The sequence below is a fragment of the Suillus fuscotomentosus genome (genome assembly GCF_016647785.1).
Source record: "Suillus fuscotomentosus strain FC203 chromosome Unknown F5891scaffold_342, whole genome shotgun sequence".
Classification (NCBI taxonomy): Eukaryota; Fungi; Basidiomycota; class Agaricomycetes; order Boletales; family Suillaceae; genus Suillus; species Suillus fuscotomentosus.
The window spans coordinates 1-16,925 of NW_024539854.1; the positions used below are offsets into that span (position 1 = coordinate 1).

General features: G+C 47.7%; 3 protein-coding genes across 3 annotated transcripts; 1 reads left to right on the forward strand and 2 right to left on the reverse strand.

Moving 5' to 3' along the window:
* Positions 1–884: 884 nt before the first annotated feature.
* Positions 885–3,473, reverse strand: F5891DRAFT_989721 (uncharacterized protein; the record flags this gene model as incomplete). The annotated part of the gene is made up of 8 exons (XM_041378070.1): positions 885–1,232; positions 1,278–1,592; positions 1,645–1,806; positions 1,960–2,016; positions 2,064–2,414; positions 2,474–2,822; positions 2,909–3,105; positions 3,171–3,473. 8 exons carry the CDS (start codon positions 3,471–3,473, stop codon positions 885–887), a joined length of 2,082 nt encoding a protein of 693 aa, XP_041216384.1.
* Positions 3,474–4,419: 946 nt separating this feature from the next.
* F5891DRAFT_1132907 (uncharacterized protein) lies at positions 4,420–7,476 on the forward strand (the record flags this gene model as incomplete). Its single annotated transcript, XM_041364748.1, has 10 exons — positions 4,420–4,968; positions 5,015–5,216; positions 5,266–5,494; positions 5,550–5,679; positions 5,736–5,840; positions 5,880–5,911; positions 5,959–6,055; positions 6,108–6,564; positions 6,661–6,762; positions 6,812–7,476. The coding sequence occupies 10 exons, from the start codon at positions 4,420–4,422 to the stop codon at positions 7,474–7,476; spliced, it is 2,568 nt and encodes an 855-aa protein (XP_041216385.1).
* A 6,393-nt stretch (positions 7,477–13,869) lies between these two features.
* On the reverse strand, positions 13,870–14,737 carry F5891DRAFT_989723 (uncharacterized protein; the record flags this gene model as incomplete). The annotated part of the gene is made up of 2 exons (XM_041378071.1): positions 13,870–13,914; positions 13,976–14,737. 2 exons carry the CDS (start codon positions 14,735–14,737, stop codon positions 13,870–13,872), a joined length of 807 nt encoding a protein of 268 aa, XP_041216386.1.
* Positions 14,738–16,925: the final 2,188 nt, after the last annotated feature.

The following is a 16,925-nucleotide window of genomic DNA, read 5'->3' on the forward strand; positions in this document are numbered from 1 at the left end:
TGTTCGACCATAGAAGTCATGATGTTTACTATATTCCTTGTCGTAGCAGGCATAGTCATCTTGATATCCCCATTCAAGGCGGCAGAGCCCTACTTCTTACCTCGCAGATCCTTCATCTTATGTGTTATAGAGACTTTCCCAGTGGCCGGTATCAGTGTCTATAGAGACTTATTTCGAGCGAGGAGACGCGTGCACTAGGAGAACAAATGTATATCTCAGTTTCTAGTAAGAACTCGTTATACGAGCTTAAGTACCTAGGAGAACAAATGTATCTAAGTCTCGTTAGTACTGTATAACGTGCGCGATGAATATAAACGGCTTACATCTCAGTTTCTACATCAGTAAAACCTCACTTTTATTTTTGGTGATGAATCCTAATTTATCCTTATTTTCTCACTTTAACCGGGTTTGAGGAGCCATTGGGGTGACATGAAAGAGACGGCGGAAAATTTGAGAAAAAGGCCACTCGCCCTCTGAATTCTACTTTATTGCTCTTAAAAGTCACTTACTAGGCATTGACCGACAAAAAAAGCAGTAATAATAGCGCAAACGGCGTCACATTGTCCAATACAAAGTACAAAACATTGGTTAAAATGGAGTAAATGGCGACGTGAAGTGTGAAAAAGTGGTCAAAATAGGAAGAAAGGGCAGTGATTGTAAGAGCGAAAATGAATGTAAAACAAAAGAATTGAAGGAGATTAAAGGATATGAAATGCGGATAATGAAACACAAAACGAGCAAACCGGGGTGATGGTGGGATAGGCAAAATGCAATGGTTTGAAGACGGGCGCCGCACAATTGGAAACTTGCAGTGAGCAGTGCAGAAATGACATCTATAGAATGATATCAGCTCGTCAATAAAGGAAAAAAAGAATCAATCTTTGTTACCACAGGATGGCGCGGATGTCAACGGCCTCTGAGCCATCATCATCAGTGCGAAAGTACTTCTGGAGGCCGACACTGCCCAATTTCTTCAGCAATTTCCGAGCCGTTAATGTTGTGGTCCTCATGTAGTCGTCTCCTTTCGCCTTGATAGCAACCACATATGATGCAGTTACTGATCCCCAGTTGTTGATGGAGAAGGCATTCTCGGTAGTGCTATCCTTGCCGGTGGCCTTGTTGAAGGTCTTCGGTGTCCGCAGCTTGCGCTTCATTTGTGCAGGACCCAGATCTAGGGTGTCCACATCAATGTCAATGGCATTGACACGGAGACGTTTGATGGCACGCTCGAGCTGTAGAATTATCAGTAATGTTACTTGAATGTACAGAGTACTTACTGAAGCTGCACAAATGCCAATAACACCAGTCATCCCGACGACAGACAGCACATATGTTTTAAGTGCGGGGACTTCAACATGCCCGAGAATGGCATGAAGATGAGCGGTTGCGAAGAGCTGCAACATGAATGGAGACCGGAAGGCTTGCATCGGGTCTAGGTTTTCCATGTCCTCATAAATGAAAGCAAAGTCCTCCAGAAGCACATCAGCAAGTGTTTCTGGATCAGTGTCAGCATTCCTAGTGAAAAAATCCATCATAATAGCCAGTCCCGTTGATCCAAAATTGCTGCGCCACTCTGCGAGACGTTGGGTGGCCTGATTGAGATTGTAACCATTAGTAATAGTGACAGAAAAAAATGCGACTTACAACGCCAAAGACAGACCCTTGAGCGGTCACCTTGTAATCAAGATCTGATTCTTCTGAATACACGACATCATAAATGGATTGGAGTGCCTTGACCAGAGGAGCGTCTAAGAATTGCCAGAGGTCATTTTGACTCCCGGCCCACAGGTAAAGTGTTGGGAGGAACTGCTTCGGCCACCGTTGATCTTGGCAATGAGGAGGGAGATGATAGTTTCAGTAGCTCGAGTGCGTCTTGTATTGCTTCTCGATCCAATAGCCAGGTGGGGCTGTGAGCGTTAGTTGCGCAGTGCTGGCATCAATGTCCTCTTCAATTTTCACCTTCTTTGCAGGTGGTTGCATCTTTGTGGTGGCCGACTGGGAGACGGCAACGGCAGTCTGTCAGAGAATATAAGTTGTGATAATCATCAATAAAATAAGCTTACCGAAGAGGTCAAACACACAGCCGTCTTCGTTGTATTGGCCATTGCGACAGGGCCTGAAGGGACATCAATAACCTCAACATCTGATGTATCCTCGTAGGGGGTACTCTCCAAGACAAGGGTGGAGGATTTGGTGTCTGCAAGCTTGCACTTCTTACTCCGACGGAACAAGATTCCATTGCTTAGGCTGCTGTCACTGTCCACCGCCTTGGACATCCTGGCATCTTTGCCCTCAAACAAATTGTCCTCCAGGTCCACCAATGCATCGTCCAGGTCCATTGGTGCGTCGATATCAATATCCTGTAAGTCCTCTGTTGAAGACAGCGCATCCTCAGGCATTGCATCTGAGGTAATCTATATAATTGGCTTTGTGCATTAGAATTAGAATTTATTACAAAACATCTAGTACGCACCCTAAGTGAAGACTGCTTCCCCTTCGTCTTTTGAATGAAGGCATCCAAACGTTCCTGAGAATCATCCGACTCGTCATCAAAGCGGCCAACAAGAGCCTTGGGAGCATCAGATGCATTAGCTAGAGCAGGGGGGGCCTTAGATTTGGAGGACTTGGTAGTTATGGCCAAAACTGATGTAGCGCAGGAACTGGGTAAAGCACTGCTTGGTGGCCCATGCACCAATGACAAAGCTGAGGCAGTGGTACGAGTCTTAGAAGCGCTGGAAGTTTTGAGTAGTTCGGTTGTGTCTGGTGAAATATCAGAAATCCAACCATCAACGCGCTTTATCAATGAAAACTTGGGGTTGGTCCTGAATTTTGAGGTCAAGTTAAGAAAAAAAAGAGTCGATTCAGTCAGCATCAACATCGTGGTTTTGATCGGAACAAAAAGACACACGTCGCTGTAGAAGACTTTCCTTTCTTGTCGCCAACACGTGGCCCCTGAATTAACTCAACCTTTCCTGTGAGTGAGCCTCGTGCATTGTTGATTGCGTCCTTCAGAGATGTTTTGACGGCCCTCTGGTTCTTCTTTGTTCCGTCCTCAATGTTGGTGTCCTGGCTGCTTTCTTCTTGGTCCTCGATGCCGGTACCAGCCTTGGGTGAGTCAGTATTCATGATACTAGTAACACCAGCGCTTCCTGCTGCCAGGAGCTTCTTACTGGTTTGGCAGGCACTACTTTTTTCTTGACAGGGCGAGCACGGGGTTTGACTGGCTTTGGTTTAGTCACCACGCCTTGTTCCTCTGCCTCCTCCATCTCCATCTGCATTGCAGCAAGCCGCTGCAGCCCCTCGACTGCAGCCCGCTCTTGAGCTTGGTGGGCTTCCTCAAGGATTTTGTCGTCCTCTGCTTTCTGGGCCTTGCTACGTCGCGGAACTCGTCCTTGCACTGGCAGGTCTGGCAAGCCCGGGTGTTTGAACTTATTGTCTCGGCGAGTGCGGATTCCCTCAGTGATATCGGACATAATTGCTGACAAGTAGCAGATTAAATGAGTGCTGCAGCAAGCTTGAGATGGGTGAAAAAAATGTCAAGGACAACGTGTAGTTGAAGTTTGACTGCGAATTTGTAAGTTCCTTACTTAAATCAACCCGAAACTTTAAAGGTTCAATTCGTCAGTCTAGTCATTTACAGCGTCCTTTGCAACTGGGTCCGCATGTGTACTGAATTGTCCTTAATTGACGTAAGTTTGCCATCTTTCTTTTCAACTTTGCTGTTTGCTAGAGCTCTCACCTTTCAACGCGCAGATTTCCAAGCTAACATAGGCAATCCTTCCACCTTTGAACGCACAGATTTCCTATTGGTGATTTTTCCTCTTTTCAATGTGCCAGAGCTACTAGTACTGACAATCCTTCACCTTTCAACGCGTGAACCGCCAGAACTAATACTGGCAGTCCTTCCGGTGTGTGAACCACCAGAGCTAATACTGGTAATCCTTCCGCCTTTCAACACGCAGATCTCTGATTGGTGAGTTTTCCACCTTTCAATGTACAAATCGCCAGAACTGAACATCATTCTAGTCTAGTATTGCTACAATGCCCAATAACATTCCATGGAGTCAACTACGCCGTCGCGACCATAGTTCGCTCCAACTACCATGTAGAAGTTGTCCAAGGTGGTTCAAAACTATCGCCGGGCGAACAAAACATCGCATTTCAGCACATCCCATCCCGCCAGTACTACCTCAGGACAACCACCAACACTCTCCGGAACCCATCATACCAGAGTCCCGTCTGCCAAGCCCACAGCCTCATGTCGACCACAATATCGACATGGATGTGGATGAAGGATATGCCGACTTGGAGCACCAACATCAACCATCACCTCAACCAAACGTTGATACGGAATTTGTTGGGCCTGGGGATCACCTGTATTGAAACTATCATACAGGTCTCAATGGTAAGTTCATTCGCATGATTCTGTCACTGTGGCTGAATGTGATTACAGCCAGACCATGCAACACGGATGGTATATTCCTCCTCCCTGGCACTCCGCCCCCACCTTTGGAGAACGTAGCAACTGGCGACTGGACACCCTTTCGCAATCGTACAGAATTCGAAACGGCAGAGTTCCTGTATACGCAAAATCAGATGCCGGCAGGTCAAATCAACCGGTTGCTGGATTTATGGGTGTCTACCCTTGCGAAACATGGCGACAAGCCGCCATTCGCAGATCATTGTGATCTGTACGACATCATCGATAATTCACCATTTGGGGACGTGAATTGGCAAAATTTTACAGTAACTTACGATGGTGAGAGACCTGAAGATGGTACCAAGCCGTGGATGGATGACAAATACGAAGTCTGGTTTCGTGACCCACGTGAAGTCGTGCACAATATGCTTGCAAATCCAACATACGCCAGTGAAGTAGACTACTGCCCCTATCGAGAATATTCAACTGAGGGCGACAAGCGCCAGTGGAAGGATTTTATGTCTGGTGACTGGGCATGGGATCAGGCAGTAAGTGCAGTCTTCATCCTGTAATGACTGCTAATTCTGTATGTAGGATGAAATAGCTAAGGACCCGAGCACGCTCAGCTCTACGTTTGTCCCTGTCATCCTTGGCAGTGACAAAACGACAGTTTCAGTCGGGACAGGTAATAATGAGTATTATCCGCTATACGCCTCAATTGGGAACATTCGCAACAATGTTCGACGAGCCCATCGTGATGGAGTAGCAGTCATTGGCTTCCTTGCTATGCCGAAAAGTGTGTTGTGGTGCGGGCTTCTACAATAATGACTAACTGATTTTTACAGCTACAAAGGAACATGCTACCGAGGCAGTGTTCCGAAAATTCCGTCGACAGCTGTTCCATTCGTCACTCTCCAAGATTCTCAACATGCTGAAACCAGGCATGACAACCCCCGAAGTCACTCGTTTTGGAGACGGTCACTACCGTCGGGTTATATACGGACTAGGGCCATACATAGCAGATTATGAGGAGCAAGCGCTGTTAGCATGTATCGTGCGTGGTTGGTGCCCTAAGTATGTTTTTGTCATCTAGTATGTATCTTTGTATAAGTTACAATTTTTTTTGCAGATGTATGGCATCTCGCAAGGATCTCGACAAAGATGTGTTACATCGTTGTCGTGAATACACAGAAGCACTCGTTCAAGAAGGTTCCTTAGGTGACCTGTGGGATGACTTTGGAATAGTCGGGGAACTTGTAGTATGTGAATCAGCGCACTCCTTGCAGCACCGTTCTTAATGATCTTATTTTAATAGGCATTTATGAACGACTTCCCCAGAGCTGACATCCATCAGATGATCTCACCGGATATTCTCCATCAACTCGTCAAAGGAGCATTCAAGGACCACCTCGTCGAATGGGTCGAGAAATACCTCAGACACACGCATACGAAATGAAAGGCAGATCAAATTATGGATGATATTGATTGCAGGTAAGCTTGACTGCATTTAGACTACATAACATTACTCATTGTCTTAGAATTGCCGCTGTCGCCTCATTTTCAGGCTTGAGACGATTTCCTCAGGGACGTGGCTTCAAGCAATGGACAGGAGATGATTCGAAGGCCCTGATGAAGGTAATTCATCAATTTAGTCATGCTATGGTCGCAGAACTTATTAATTCTTCAGGTCTACTTGCCTGCCATCGAGGGTCATGTACCCGTAGATGTTGTGCGCACCTTTCATGCACTTCTCGAATTTTGTTACCTAGTCCGTCGTAACATAATCACAGAAGACACTCTAGTCGAAATCGAAGACGCTCTCTCACGCTTTCACCATTACCGTAACATCTTCAGGACGACAGGAGTGGTTCCTACCTTTTCCCTACCTCATCAACATTCACTCAAGCACTATGTCCAAAACATACGATTGTTTGCTGCACCGAACGGCCTCTGCTCATCGATTACTGAAAACAAGCACATCAAAGCGGTCAAGGAGCCATGGAGACGATCCAGCCGTTATAATGCACTTGGTCAAATACTTGTGACCAACCAATGGCTCGACAAACTTTCTGCAGCACGAGCTGACTTCACACGTCGGGGAATGTTAACTGGTACTTGCCTCTCAGTAACTATGGACGCCTTGGGTGGGTAAACAGTTCGTGAGATATCCTATATACTAATGTGCACAATAGTACCCGCACAGCAGATCAATGAACTTGATGAAAATGTGCCGGCACCAGCACCAGCACCAGCACCTCTGCTGATCGGCATCGATGAGGACCTGGAAATTGATGATGGTCCGACGGTTCTACAAGCTTATGTCCAGCTGGCGAAAACACGCCGTAAGACTTCTTTTTCTTCCTTTTGAATGTCCTAATAAACTATGTACAGAGGGCAAAAAATGTGCTCAAACTATTCCTGCACTTGCCGAAGAACTCAATATTCCTAGTCTACCTGACCTCCTCAGACGCTTCTTATTCCAACAGTTGCATCCTAAAGATCCTCGCGACCCATCTAATATACCCCTCGCCAAATGTCCCCTCTATCTTAGCAAAATCTTGGTCTTCAATTCCGCATCATCACGATTCTATGCACCGAGTGATTTGAGCGGGATCGGTGGTATGCGTGTTGAACACATTCGTTCTTGCCCCATCTGGCGGAACAAGTACCAGTGCCATGACTGTGTTTTCGTCAACACAGACTCCAGTTTGCCTGGCATGCAAGGCCTCGAAGTCGCCCATGTTCGTGCATTTTTCTCATTCAGGTACCGGGGCAGGTTATATCCCTGCACTCTAATAAGCTGGTTCAACAAAGTTGGCGACGCCCCAGATGAAGATACAGGAATGTGGATAGTTCGTCCTGGATTTGGAGCAGACAGTGCTCCAGGGTACGCGGTCATTCATATTGACTCTATTTATCGTGCTGCACATCTTATTCCCATGTATGGCGTGCAATTTGTGCCCCGGGAGCTCAAATTTTATCATTCATATGACGCATTTCAAGCCTACTATGTGAACAAATACGCTGATCACCACGCATTCGAGATTGCATTTTGACTTCACTTTGTTTTGGATACTAGCGTGTAGCTACTTAAACACAATTTGACTATATACTACTATTTTCGTTCTGAACGTGCCTTATTTCCCTTTGCACCGACAATTTCACTTAGCCACTCTGTGGCGCCTTTGAGAAAATTCAGGACACCCAATTGACACTCCTTATATTCATTTTCGTGCCTTAGCGCTGGCGCCAAGGCGGGTAAAGTGAGATAATAGCAGAAAATAAAAGTGAGGTTTTACTGATGTAGTAAGAACTGAGATGCGAGGATTAATCTACTCAAAGATATATAGTGTTTAGCATAGAAACACGATATTGTGAAAATAAACTTGGTAATATGGACGAGTACGAGCCGACGTCATGCGTCGCTCGCTCGTCCTCTTTTGGCTGCGCTCGTACCTCTCTTATTCTCCCCCTGACGCAATTGACTCGGATCTTTCGGCCTCTGCTATCGATATGTCGGTGTTCGACAGTGTCCTTGTCTACATAGGATTCGGAGGATTCGCCCTATTTTTGTCTATCTGTCATTGTGGCATTATCGTTCTCTATGACCTAATCGTATGTAATTCATCTCAAAATCACATGATTAATATTAATCACATTGTAGCATCTGACTAGGCGTCTTCTCACTCGTCATCGACATTCCCCTGAGCTGCGTCTCCGATACCCCAATTTGAAAACTAAACTCTTAGAGGTATTTTTTTTATAAATAATTTAACAGCACTTAGCATCTAATTCATTATTTTACGTAAGATAGGCTCTATGCTCTGACCTCGAGCGAACATTAAAGTTGTAATAAGGCTAATGAGTGACAAGTATCAACAAACAAGTGAAACATTTAAACTGAATGAGAGAAATTAAATGAGTGATTGGGTAAAAACCCGCAGGGGTTTTTCGACCGAAACAAGCCTTGAGCCTTCTTGATGGCTATGGGAGAGAGCGAGCTGAGATGGGCGGGCAGGCCAAGCAGCTCAAGAAGGTTGCAAATGACTTGCGTCTGGTCCAACAATTAGGTCAACTATTAAAGTATCCATCGCTGATAGCTCTGTGCAAATGTGTAGAGGGAGAAGGAGGCCACCTGATACACCCAAGCAAATTAGAGCTGAAACTTCCTGAATATACAGGAGTTGACTTCACCAGCTGAACTCAATCCCATATGGGAAGACCGTCACTATCCCGTGGAACACGATCTCCTATGATCCCACTGCATCTGTGGTGTTTCAACCTCTGACCTCCAGGCAAGGAGGGGAAAGTGGTTATCCGAGGGAAAGGATAGAGTAGCCTCTGTAACTTCTGCCCCATAGACAAACAAACTATCTCAATGGGCAATCTGAGAGTCTTGGGGTGGTAATTCCCAGAGTTCAGGTCTTTGATTCTAAACTCGACATGGCCACTCCCCCAGCCTGCTATGTTCTCCACTGTTGCAGAGAAAACTGGTAGTGGCAGGGGATGCACAAAGGAGTTGAACATCTGACAGTATACCAGGATGTGGTCTCCAGTCCCCAGACATTCTTGACTACCTGGTGTGATGAAGCTGTCAAAACTCCAGGAATCAGGACTGGCAAAGGTGTGTGATGTCCCCAAAATGAGTGAAGCTGCCAGAACTACTACCAATGCACCAATAGGAGGTGATTGTGAGATACAACCAGAGTTGGATTTCCCAAATACAATGGTGTTATACGCCTCAAGAGAAGCCATGAGGGAAGACAAAGGGAATGCAGAATACATGGTGCAAAGTATCCTGTTTATAAGGTGGGAAATACTAATTTGATATGTAAACACCATTGCGAACTAAGGTGTTCCATTTCACTAGTCAGGGAGTATGGGTCCCAATTAACCTCCAGGCCAGTCTGTGCAGGCACCAAAGTAGTTTAATCCATAACAGGGTCCTGAATTAAATGGCATTGTGTATGTACCTTCTCACAAGAGTTGACCTAGTGGTCGGCAAGGCATTTGCGTATATTGCTCTCTGATGTCCAAGCCACCGGCACATGGACCAAAGTTAAAATTGTGCTGGAGCTCCCTCTAGGGAGAGGAGGGTGGGTGTTTTGTCACAGGCAAACCAAGCACGAGTCTATTGAGAGATGAGACCAAGCAAGAGTCTATTGAGAGACGGAGATGACTCGCACTGAAGGTACAAGTACTGGTGGAGAGAAGGAAAGAAGCGTGAGACTTCTTTACTCGGAATAGGCATAGACTACATTCTATCTGCGTGCTTGTTCCTCGCGCTTAGAGAGAATACGATCTATGCTCTGACCTCGAGCGAACATTAAAGTTGTAATAAGGCTAACGAGTGACAAGTATCAACAAATGAGTAAAACATTTAAACTGAATGAGAGAAATTAAACGAGTGATTGGGTAAAAACCTGCAGGGATTTTTCGACCGAAACAAGCCTTGAGCCTTCTTGATGGCTATGGGAGAGAGTGAGCTGAGATACCCTAAATTCTAAAGGAGCAAGACGACGCATCTAGCTTTAGCTCGACCCCAAAATTCAAGGAGGTGTGCAATACTCACATGTAGATTGCCGCGGTAGTGTGTAGCGCATGAAGGGTTCTAAAACGGGATGATCTTGGAGGTAGGGCGCCAGAATTACCGCGTGTTTCCGAAGATACAGCAAGAATGAGTCGCTGTTCCAGCGCCCCATAGTTTTCACTGTGTCAAAGGGCACTCCGTGCAGGAGGTATTCCAAGGTGCCTCCAATCCGAATGCCATGTCCTTTCAACGACTCCCCTCCCACTCGAGCATTGGCATCTTGAAGGCACTTCATGAATTGTGTCTTCATGAGTGGACACAGTCCCGAGTGGTGTCTCCAGCTGAAGAGCGGATCTCCAGGAGAGAGTCTGTTGACCGTGAGGTGGTTGGACAATGCCGCTTGGGGATCTGCTGACCCGGTCTGTGAAGCCCAGAAAACATCTTCTCCCCCGAAAGCGACTTTGGTGCACGGAAGATGGAAAACTGTCACGCTCAACCCAAGTCGATTTTCCTTGTATCGTATGTCACCAACTTTAACATGGCAGTTGGGGTCGAAACCACGCAAAGTCAGAACTGTAAACTTGCCGGTGCGCGCAATGGTGAAGAAGGAGGTCGTCAAGCAAGCATACACTGATGCATGCAAAGGAGTACTAAGATCTAGTGTCGCACAGATAGTGCTGATGAGCTCTACCATGAATGGAGTTCTCTTTGGGCGAGTCGAAGATCTCGGTGCGAGGCGTTTGGCACCTTCTAGCGCTGCTGACACTTGGCCATGGTTGACGAGCCAATCTTGCCTGTGTAGAAGATGCCAAGCGCGGATGGAATAGATGTAGTTTTCTAGTGTCTTGCCAGAGTACATTCCTGCACATGATGCAATAAATGTTAATACTAGAATTGACGAAGCAGGACAGCGTTGATGTTCTGGGATGTTTCATTCATCGCAAAAAACATGGTATACCAAGAGCCCTGAGCCATATGTTTCCCGCATGCTTGGAGCGTGCGAATGGGCAATCACTGTCAAGATTCGGTCCAAGTCATCATCCGAGACTGCTACTCCCATCCCCGAATGGTCCAGCCGGGATCGCACCACTCCTGGTACCCAGTGATGAAGGTGTTCCCGTGCCAGGCAGTGTGGGTGCAGTGGTGATGTTCTAGGAGTTAAGGCTGTTTGATATGGGCGAGGACGCGCCACAGAGGGCATGACTATTGGAGGAGGGGTCCCTTGGAACCGAGAAGGGTTAGTCACACCAGGAGTCGTAGTACTCAAGAAGTTGATTTCCCCACTCCCCATCATCCTCCTCGTCAGCCAGCTCATCAACATCTCCCTCCCGATAGTTGGTGTGTGCCCCGTTGACATTCCTGGAGGTTCCTGCAGAGAGCTCTGCATCAACGAGGAGTCCTGGCAGGTCGCCTGGAAGCTCAATCGGGGGGAGTAACAAGTGCCTACCAGGGAACACTCCCCTGGAAGGACTGTCTGCTGGATTATCGGCACTGGGGACGTAGGCGAGATGAAAGGAGATATCCTCAGAGATGGAGTCGAGACGCTCGTGGATCCTGCGAAAAACAAGGTTGGTCGCCCAGTTCCAACTTCTCCCGTTTTTCCAGCCGTTAACAATCCCTTGGTTGTGGCAGAACACGCGGAAGTGTGTGGCAGGGTGTCCTCGCCGAGCTTGGAGAATTGCGAGGGTAAGTAATTCGAAACCAACACACTCGGCCCAGCTGATGTCTCACTTACCATCAAGTGTCTGCCACCCTGGTTGCAGGGTCCATGCGCGCCAATACCCATTGATAACAATTGCAATGCCAACGGTGGAGCTGGCATCAGAGAAGGCATGCATGTCGACGAGGACACCTGGTTGTGAGATGCTCTTGCCAACGAAGGGTCGGCTGAGCTTTGCACACCACCAGTTAAGGTCCTCGCTGAGGTGTTTGATGGGGTGATGCGGCACAAAAGGATGGTTGTTGCCGATTCCGAGCATGGTTTCCAATGAGGTGAGGTAAGCTCGTCCCATTCTAAGGACCAGGCAGGAGTGCAGAAGCTTGCCGTATAGCTTCTGCACGTCCAGGAGGACGTGCGTCGAGCGCGAACGCCACTCCTCGATCCCTGCCAAGTATTTACCTTTCTTCGCGGGTGATAGTTCGACTGTTCGTCATGGTAAGTTCCACAGTAGCCCAATATATATTCCATCATAGGCAAATGCAGTGTCTTTATCTGGTTCCCATGGTGTACCCATCGGTTGGGACACCTGATCGATGTCGGCAAATGTATATGTGAATTTGGCATCGAAATCTGCACGCAAGGAAGAGTGAGATAAGTTGCGAATCGCAAACCGGCAATCCTCAGCATAGACTTCAAAGGTTTCGTCGTCGAAGGTCTTGCCTTTGTACCACAATCTCCCCTCTGTCTTTCTTTTCCCTCCCATTGCCAGTGTTACGTGAGTCTCCTCTTGAAGCTTGTTGTAATTCTCCACGTGTTCGTGCAGTATGCGAAAGAAAAGGTGATCGTCAACCCACTTTGCCATGGGTCTGATACCTTCTGCTTGCAGTAAGTCAGCCCCTGCATCCGCAATGCAGCCATAAGTACCTGCTGAGGGTCCCATTCCGAAGGAAATACAAGTATCCACACAGAAGTCGCCATCTGGCAGGCAAACGACTGCTGCTGGCCATTGGGAATCGTGCAATGGGACTGTGCGATATGCTTCTGCAACATCACGGGTGGCCACTTGCAAGCCTGGAGGAAGCAAGCAGATGAGAGTACATATGGTGTCGAATGTCCCCCACGTGCAAGGGAAATCGTCAGAGTTGGTACGCGAGTTGATTGATTGGTTGGGGTAGGTTGGAGAGGGGACCAGAGGAAAGGAAAAGTTTTGTATGACACGCAACTTGCCCACTCTCCCAGTCTTTGGTATAATGGAGATGGGAGGTGATTGGAAGCGACCAAGCAAAGATAGTAGATCGCTTTTGGGGAAAGGACCAATGTACCGACCCGTGGTGAGCTCGCAAGCCAAAATCTTGGAAAAGGCATCCCGAAAAACGAGCAGCGAATGGCTGTTAGGCGGAGATTGAGTATCGGTAATGGTAGGAATATTAAGGTGAAAGCCTGATTGTAAACCTTGCAGTAAAGTGGGATACTCGCGAATAAGATTGTGTCTATATAGTTTGTCCTCCCAGACTGCCGCGTTATAAGGAGACAACAGGTGTGTTCACCTGTGCTTGAGAACAAGCATGGGCTCCGTGAGATGAGGCCAGACATCCCGAGCAGATGTGACGCTCGTTGTGTGTGCGACTGCTGCAACTCTTGGAGCACTGCCAGTCGACGCAAAGGGGCTTGTCGGACCCTCATACGGCGAGTAGCCTGTTGTTGTGTGTGGTGACTGATTGGAACTGTTTGTCCCAAAGGCGCTCGGCCGTACACTCGGCAAAATTGTGGTTGTGACTCCTGAGACATACTGCGCACACTGCTGAGGAGCGATTGCTGTGTGCGCTGTCTCGAAAATCTTGCTGGTGTGAGGTTGCTTTAGGAGCGCGCGGCTCGTTGGCTCTCTTGTCAGCGCCCGGAGAATTTGAGCATCTCCTGGCCTGTAGGGAAGGGGAACGCCTTGATCGCCTTGAGCGACGAGTGGAGGTATGTCCACCCCGTGAGTGAGAGCCACTGCTCTGGTTCTGGGAACCGTTGCTCCACTTCTCAGAGCCGCTGCTCTGGGTCTGTGAGCAGGGGGCAAGATGCACACGTGGGATGGGGTGACCATGTTGATGCAAAATGCAAACGCGAATGCACACGCCAATCGCAAACATAGATGTAGGTGTCATGTTAAACGCAGCCCCGATCAGGATGTAGACGCAAACGCGAGAGTCAAATGACATTCATCATGATGAAGGCAGTTATAAAGGTATAATGGATGGTGAGACGAACAGCCAATTAGTAAGTTCCTGAGATCAGAGTTTCGGAAATGTACCAGGACATCTGGAGATATATTTGTGGTGCGAAGGAGAGAGGCACGATAGACCCGTTCAAAGGTTCGTACGAGGGCAGTTTCGTCGATGATGGAGATATCCCAGGCATCATTGGATGAGAGGATGGCACTATGCCAGGCTCGGCGCTGTTCTTCTTGGTAAAGTAGAATCACACGTCTGGCCAACAAGTCATTGGAGTTCCAATAGCGATGGAGCATTATGGCGCCCCAGAATTGAGCTAACATCAGGGTGCGTTGTTTGGTCCAGTCGCATTCCTCGATGGCTGCCATTATATGCGGAATTGCTTGTGCAAAGTCTACTGGAGAGAGATCCCTATCTGCTATGACTCCAGCCGCCGGCTTTGAAGTTGCCGCACTGACCCACACTGTCGAACCATCCTCTCCGATGGAGGGAACCATGCTGTCATCATCCCTGGTGCGGTAGTTGGTCAAGGCATCGTCCAGACCTTGGTTTGTCCAGTAGAAGAGCTCAACATATTTTCCGCTGTCTATCTTCCGCAATGCGAATTCGGAGACTAAGGCTTCTTCATCATTTGCGAAGGGGCGCGGGCGCATGACTATTAGGGAGTGCTTCAACCGGTTCTTCTTCTTCTCATCTGCTCTCACAGTGTTTTCTTCCAATTGTAGGGCTAAACGATCACGTTTGGCTTCTTCTTCGGTTAAATGTTTCTGTTCCGCGCCGAGGCGCTCATCTTCGGCTACCTGCTCCCTCCATTGTAGACAGAGGTCGTCGTTAGTCAATACCCAGGTAGTGCATAGGGTCTCTGCCGCTTGTACCTCGGTGACTGTGGGAGAGCTCATTGCAGTGCACATGGCTTGATATCTCGCGCTCATGAAGTCAGGACATACTAAACGGCTTGGGTCAGAAAGTAGTCTGTCCATTATACTAGGCGATAAGAGGATATGTAATTCGTGCTTTGATGTTTTGTCACAGGCAGACCAAGCACGAGTCTATTGAGAGACAAGACCAAGCAAGAGTCTATTGAGAGACGGAGATGACTCGCACTGAAGGTACAAGTACTGGTGGAGAGAAGGAAAGAAGCGTGAGACTTCTTTACTTGGAATAGGCATAGACTACATTCTATCTGCGTGCTTGTTCCTCACGCTTAGAGAGAATACGACTCGTTCATACTCTGGTTCATCACGTGACCTAAGAGGTCAAAAACACATCTTTGCCTCATAACTCTGCAGCAACGTACAAGTAGCGAAGACTGTTCCGTGATTTTGCAAGCATGTGCTATAGTATCAGAACGCTCTACTTATAATTTCAATTTTCAGACAATCAAAGGAGGAGTAGGCATTTTGGTGGCAGATGTGCTGCCGTGACTCGTTGTGACTTTGGTGACCATCTGTGACCGTCGAACGGCGCCACAATCAGCGGTGGAGCGCTCAGCGCTACTTCAGTCAATCACACATAGGTAGCGGTATAGAGCATTTCCATTCACTGGTGCTTCCATGGCATGTTGAGGTTGGTTGACCATTCAAGATGCTTGCCAAATTTCTTTTTCTTCATTTCTATCTAACCCATCTTGGTATGCGGGTGGCGCTGATGTCACTCATTTTGCACATTTAAGCTTTTTGATGACTGTAATGCCTACTCGTTCCTCATTTTCTCGATTAAACTCGTAAAAATTACATGAGTGTATTGCCACATACTCTATGCACATAATCATGGAACCATTTTCAATTACACTTCATGTACAGCGAGCTACAGGTGAATTCAGTGAAATGTCACACTGAAGTCACGTGATGAACCAGAGTATGAATGAGGCCTATCTTAGTCCAAGCAGCTTCTCATCCTACTTCGGAGCCAGGTTATATTTGTCAGCTTACTCGAGCATCACGCCCTGCGTTCCCACGTGAAAACCCTTCTCGAAGAGCTACCCAATGTAGCCTCGCTGGATGTCAACGTCGTTAACACTGAACAAATCGGACACGCTCGAGAGGATGAATGGCTTAATGATATACCTCACTAGTACTTGTCTCGTGGGTAGGAGTCGTCCCGTCCTGTATGTCCTTGCGTCCCTCACTTGTCCTCACATTGCGCCATTCGATACGTCTGTAGAGTAGTAAGCCAATTATAACTGTTCATCGATCATCGTCCATCATACTGGCACGCTGAGGTGCATTCTACATCCTCTCTGCTTTGAACCTAGAAATCTTTCCACCCAGAACGCTGGCAACTGTGCCTGCCGCGCTCCTCGCAGAACCTGCGCTTAATTCTGCCACAGTCGAGCTCGTGAGGCCAGCACCAGCATTATGGATGCGGCCATTTCTCAGAAGCTCCAAGACCTCTCGGACAGCCTCATCCTCACTCCCGCTTTCCCCCTCCTCGCCGCCAACAAGATAGTTGTTGTCAATTTTTCCCAACCGGATAGCTTCTTGCAAGGATCTTTGTCGAGAGGCTGGAATAACTGATGGACCAAGCGAAGTAGAGGTAGATTTGTCATATGCCGTAGCCATACGATCAGCCCTGAAGCGCGATACACTAGGTTTCGAGTGCCGATCTGGGGCAATATCCTGTAGTTGATTTGTTTAAATTGCGGGGCTGAACAAGGGAAATACTGACCCCTTGGTTCCATTCTTCATCATCGTGTGTGTGTGAAGTCATCGCTCGGGCAGCCTCTGCACCAATAGCATGACGCTTCTTATAATACTCCAGGGCCACTTCTCGCTGGTGCTGTGCGGAATCCCAATCAAATTCCTCTTCCAGCAAACCCTCATCCGATTTGTCGTCGTCGTCGTCACTGCCCGAAGTGTAAGACTCGTATGGCATATTTTCTACTTCATCAGGTGTCGAGGACGTCGTGGAAAAGGGTTCATCATCCGAATCACCTTCAGGCTGAAGTTCTGACGATGACTGGTACGAAGCTGGATGTCGCTCCACCACGTGCATCTTCATGGGATGACGTCCCCAATCAATGGATGATCCAGTAGTTTGACTCTCCCTTGTAGCAGATGATTCATCCGGCGAACTGGGATTAGCAAAAGTAACAGTCTT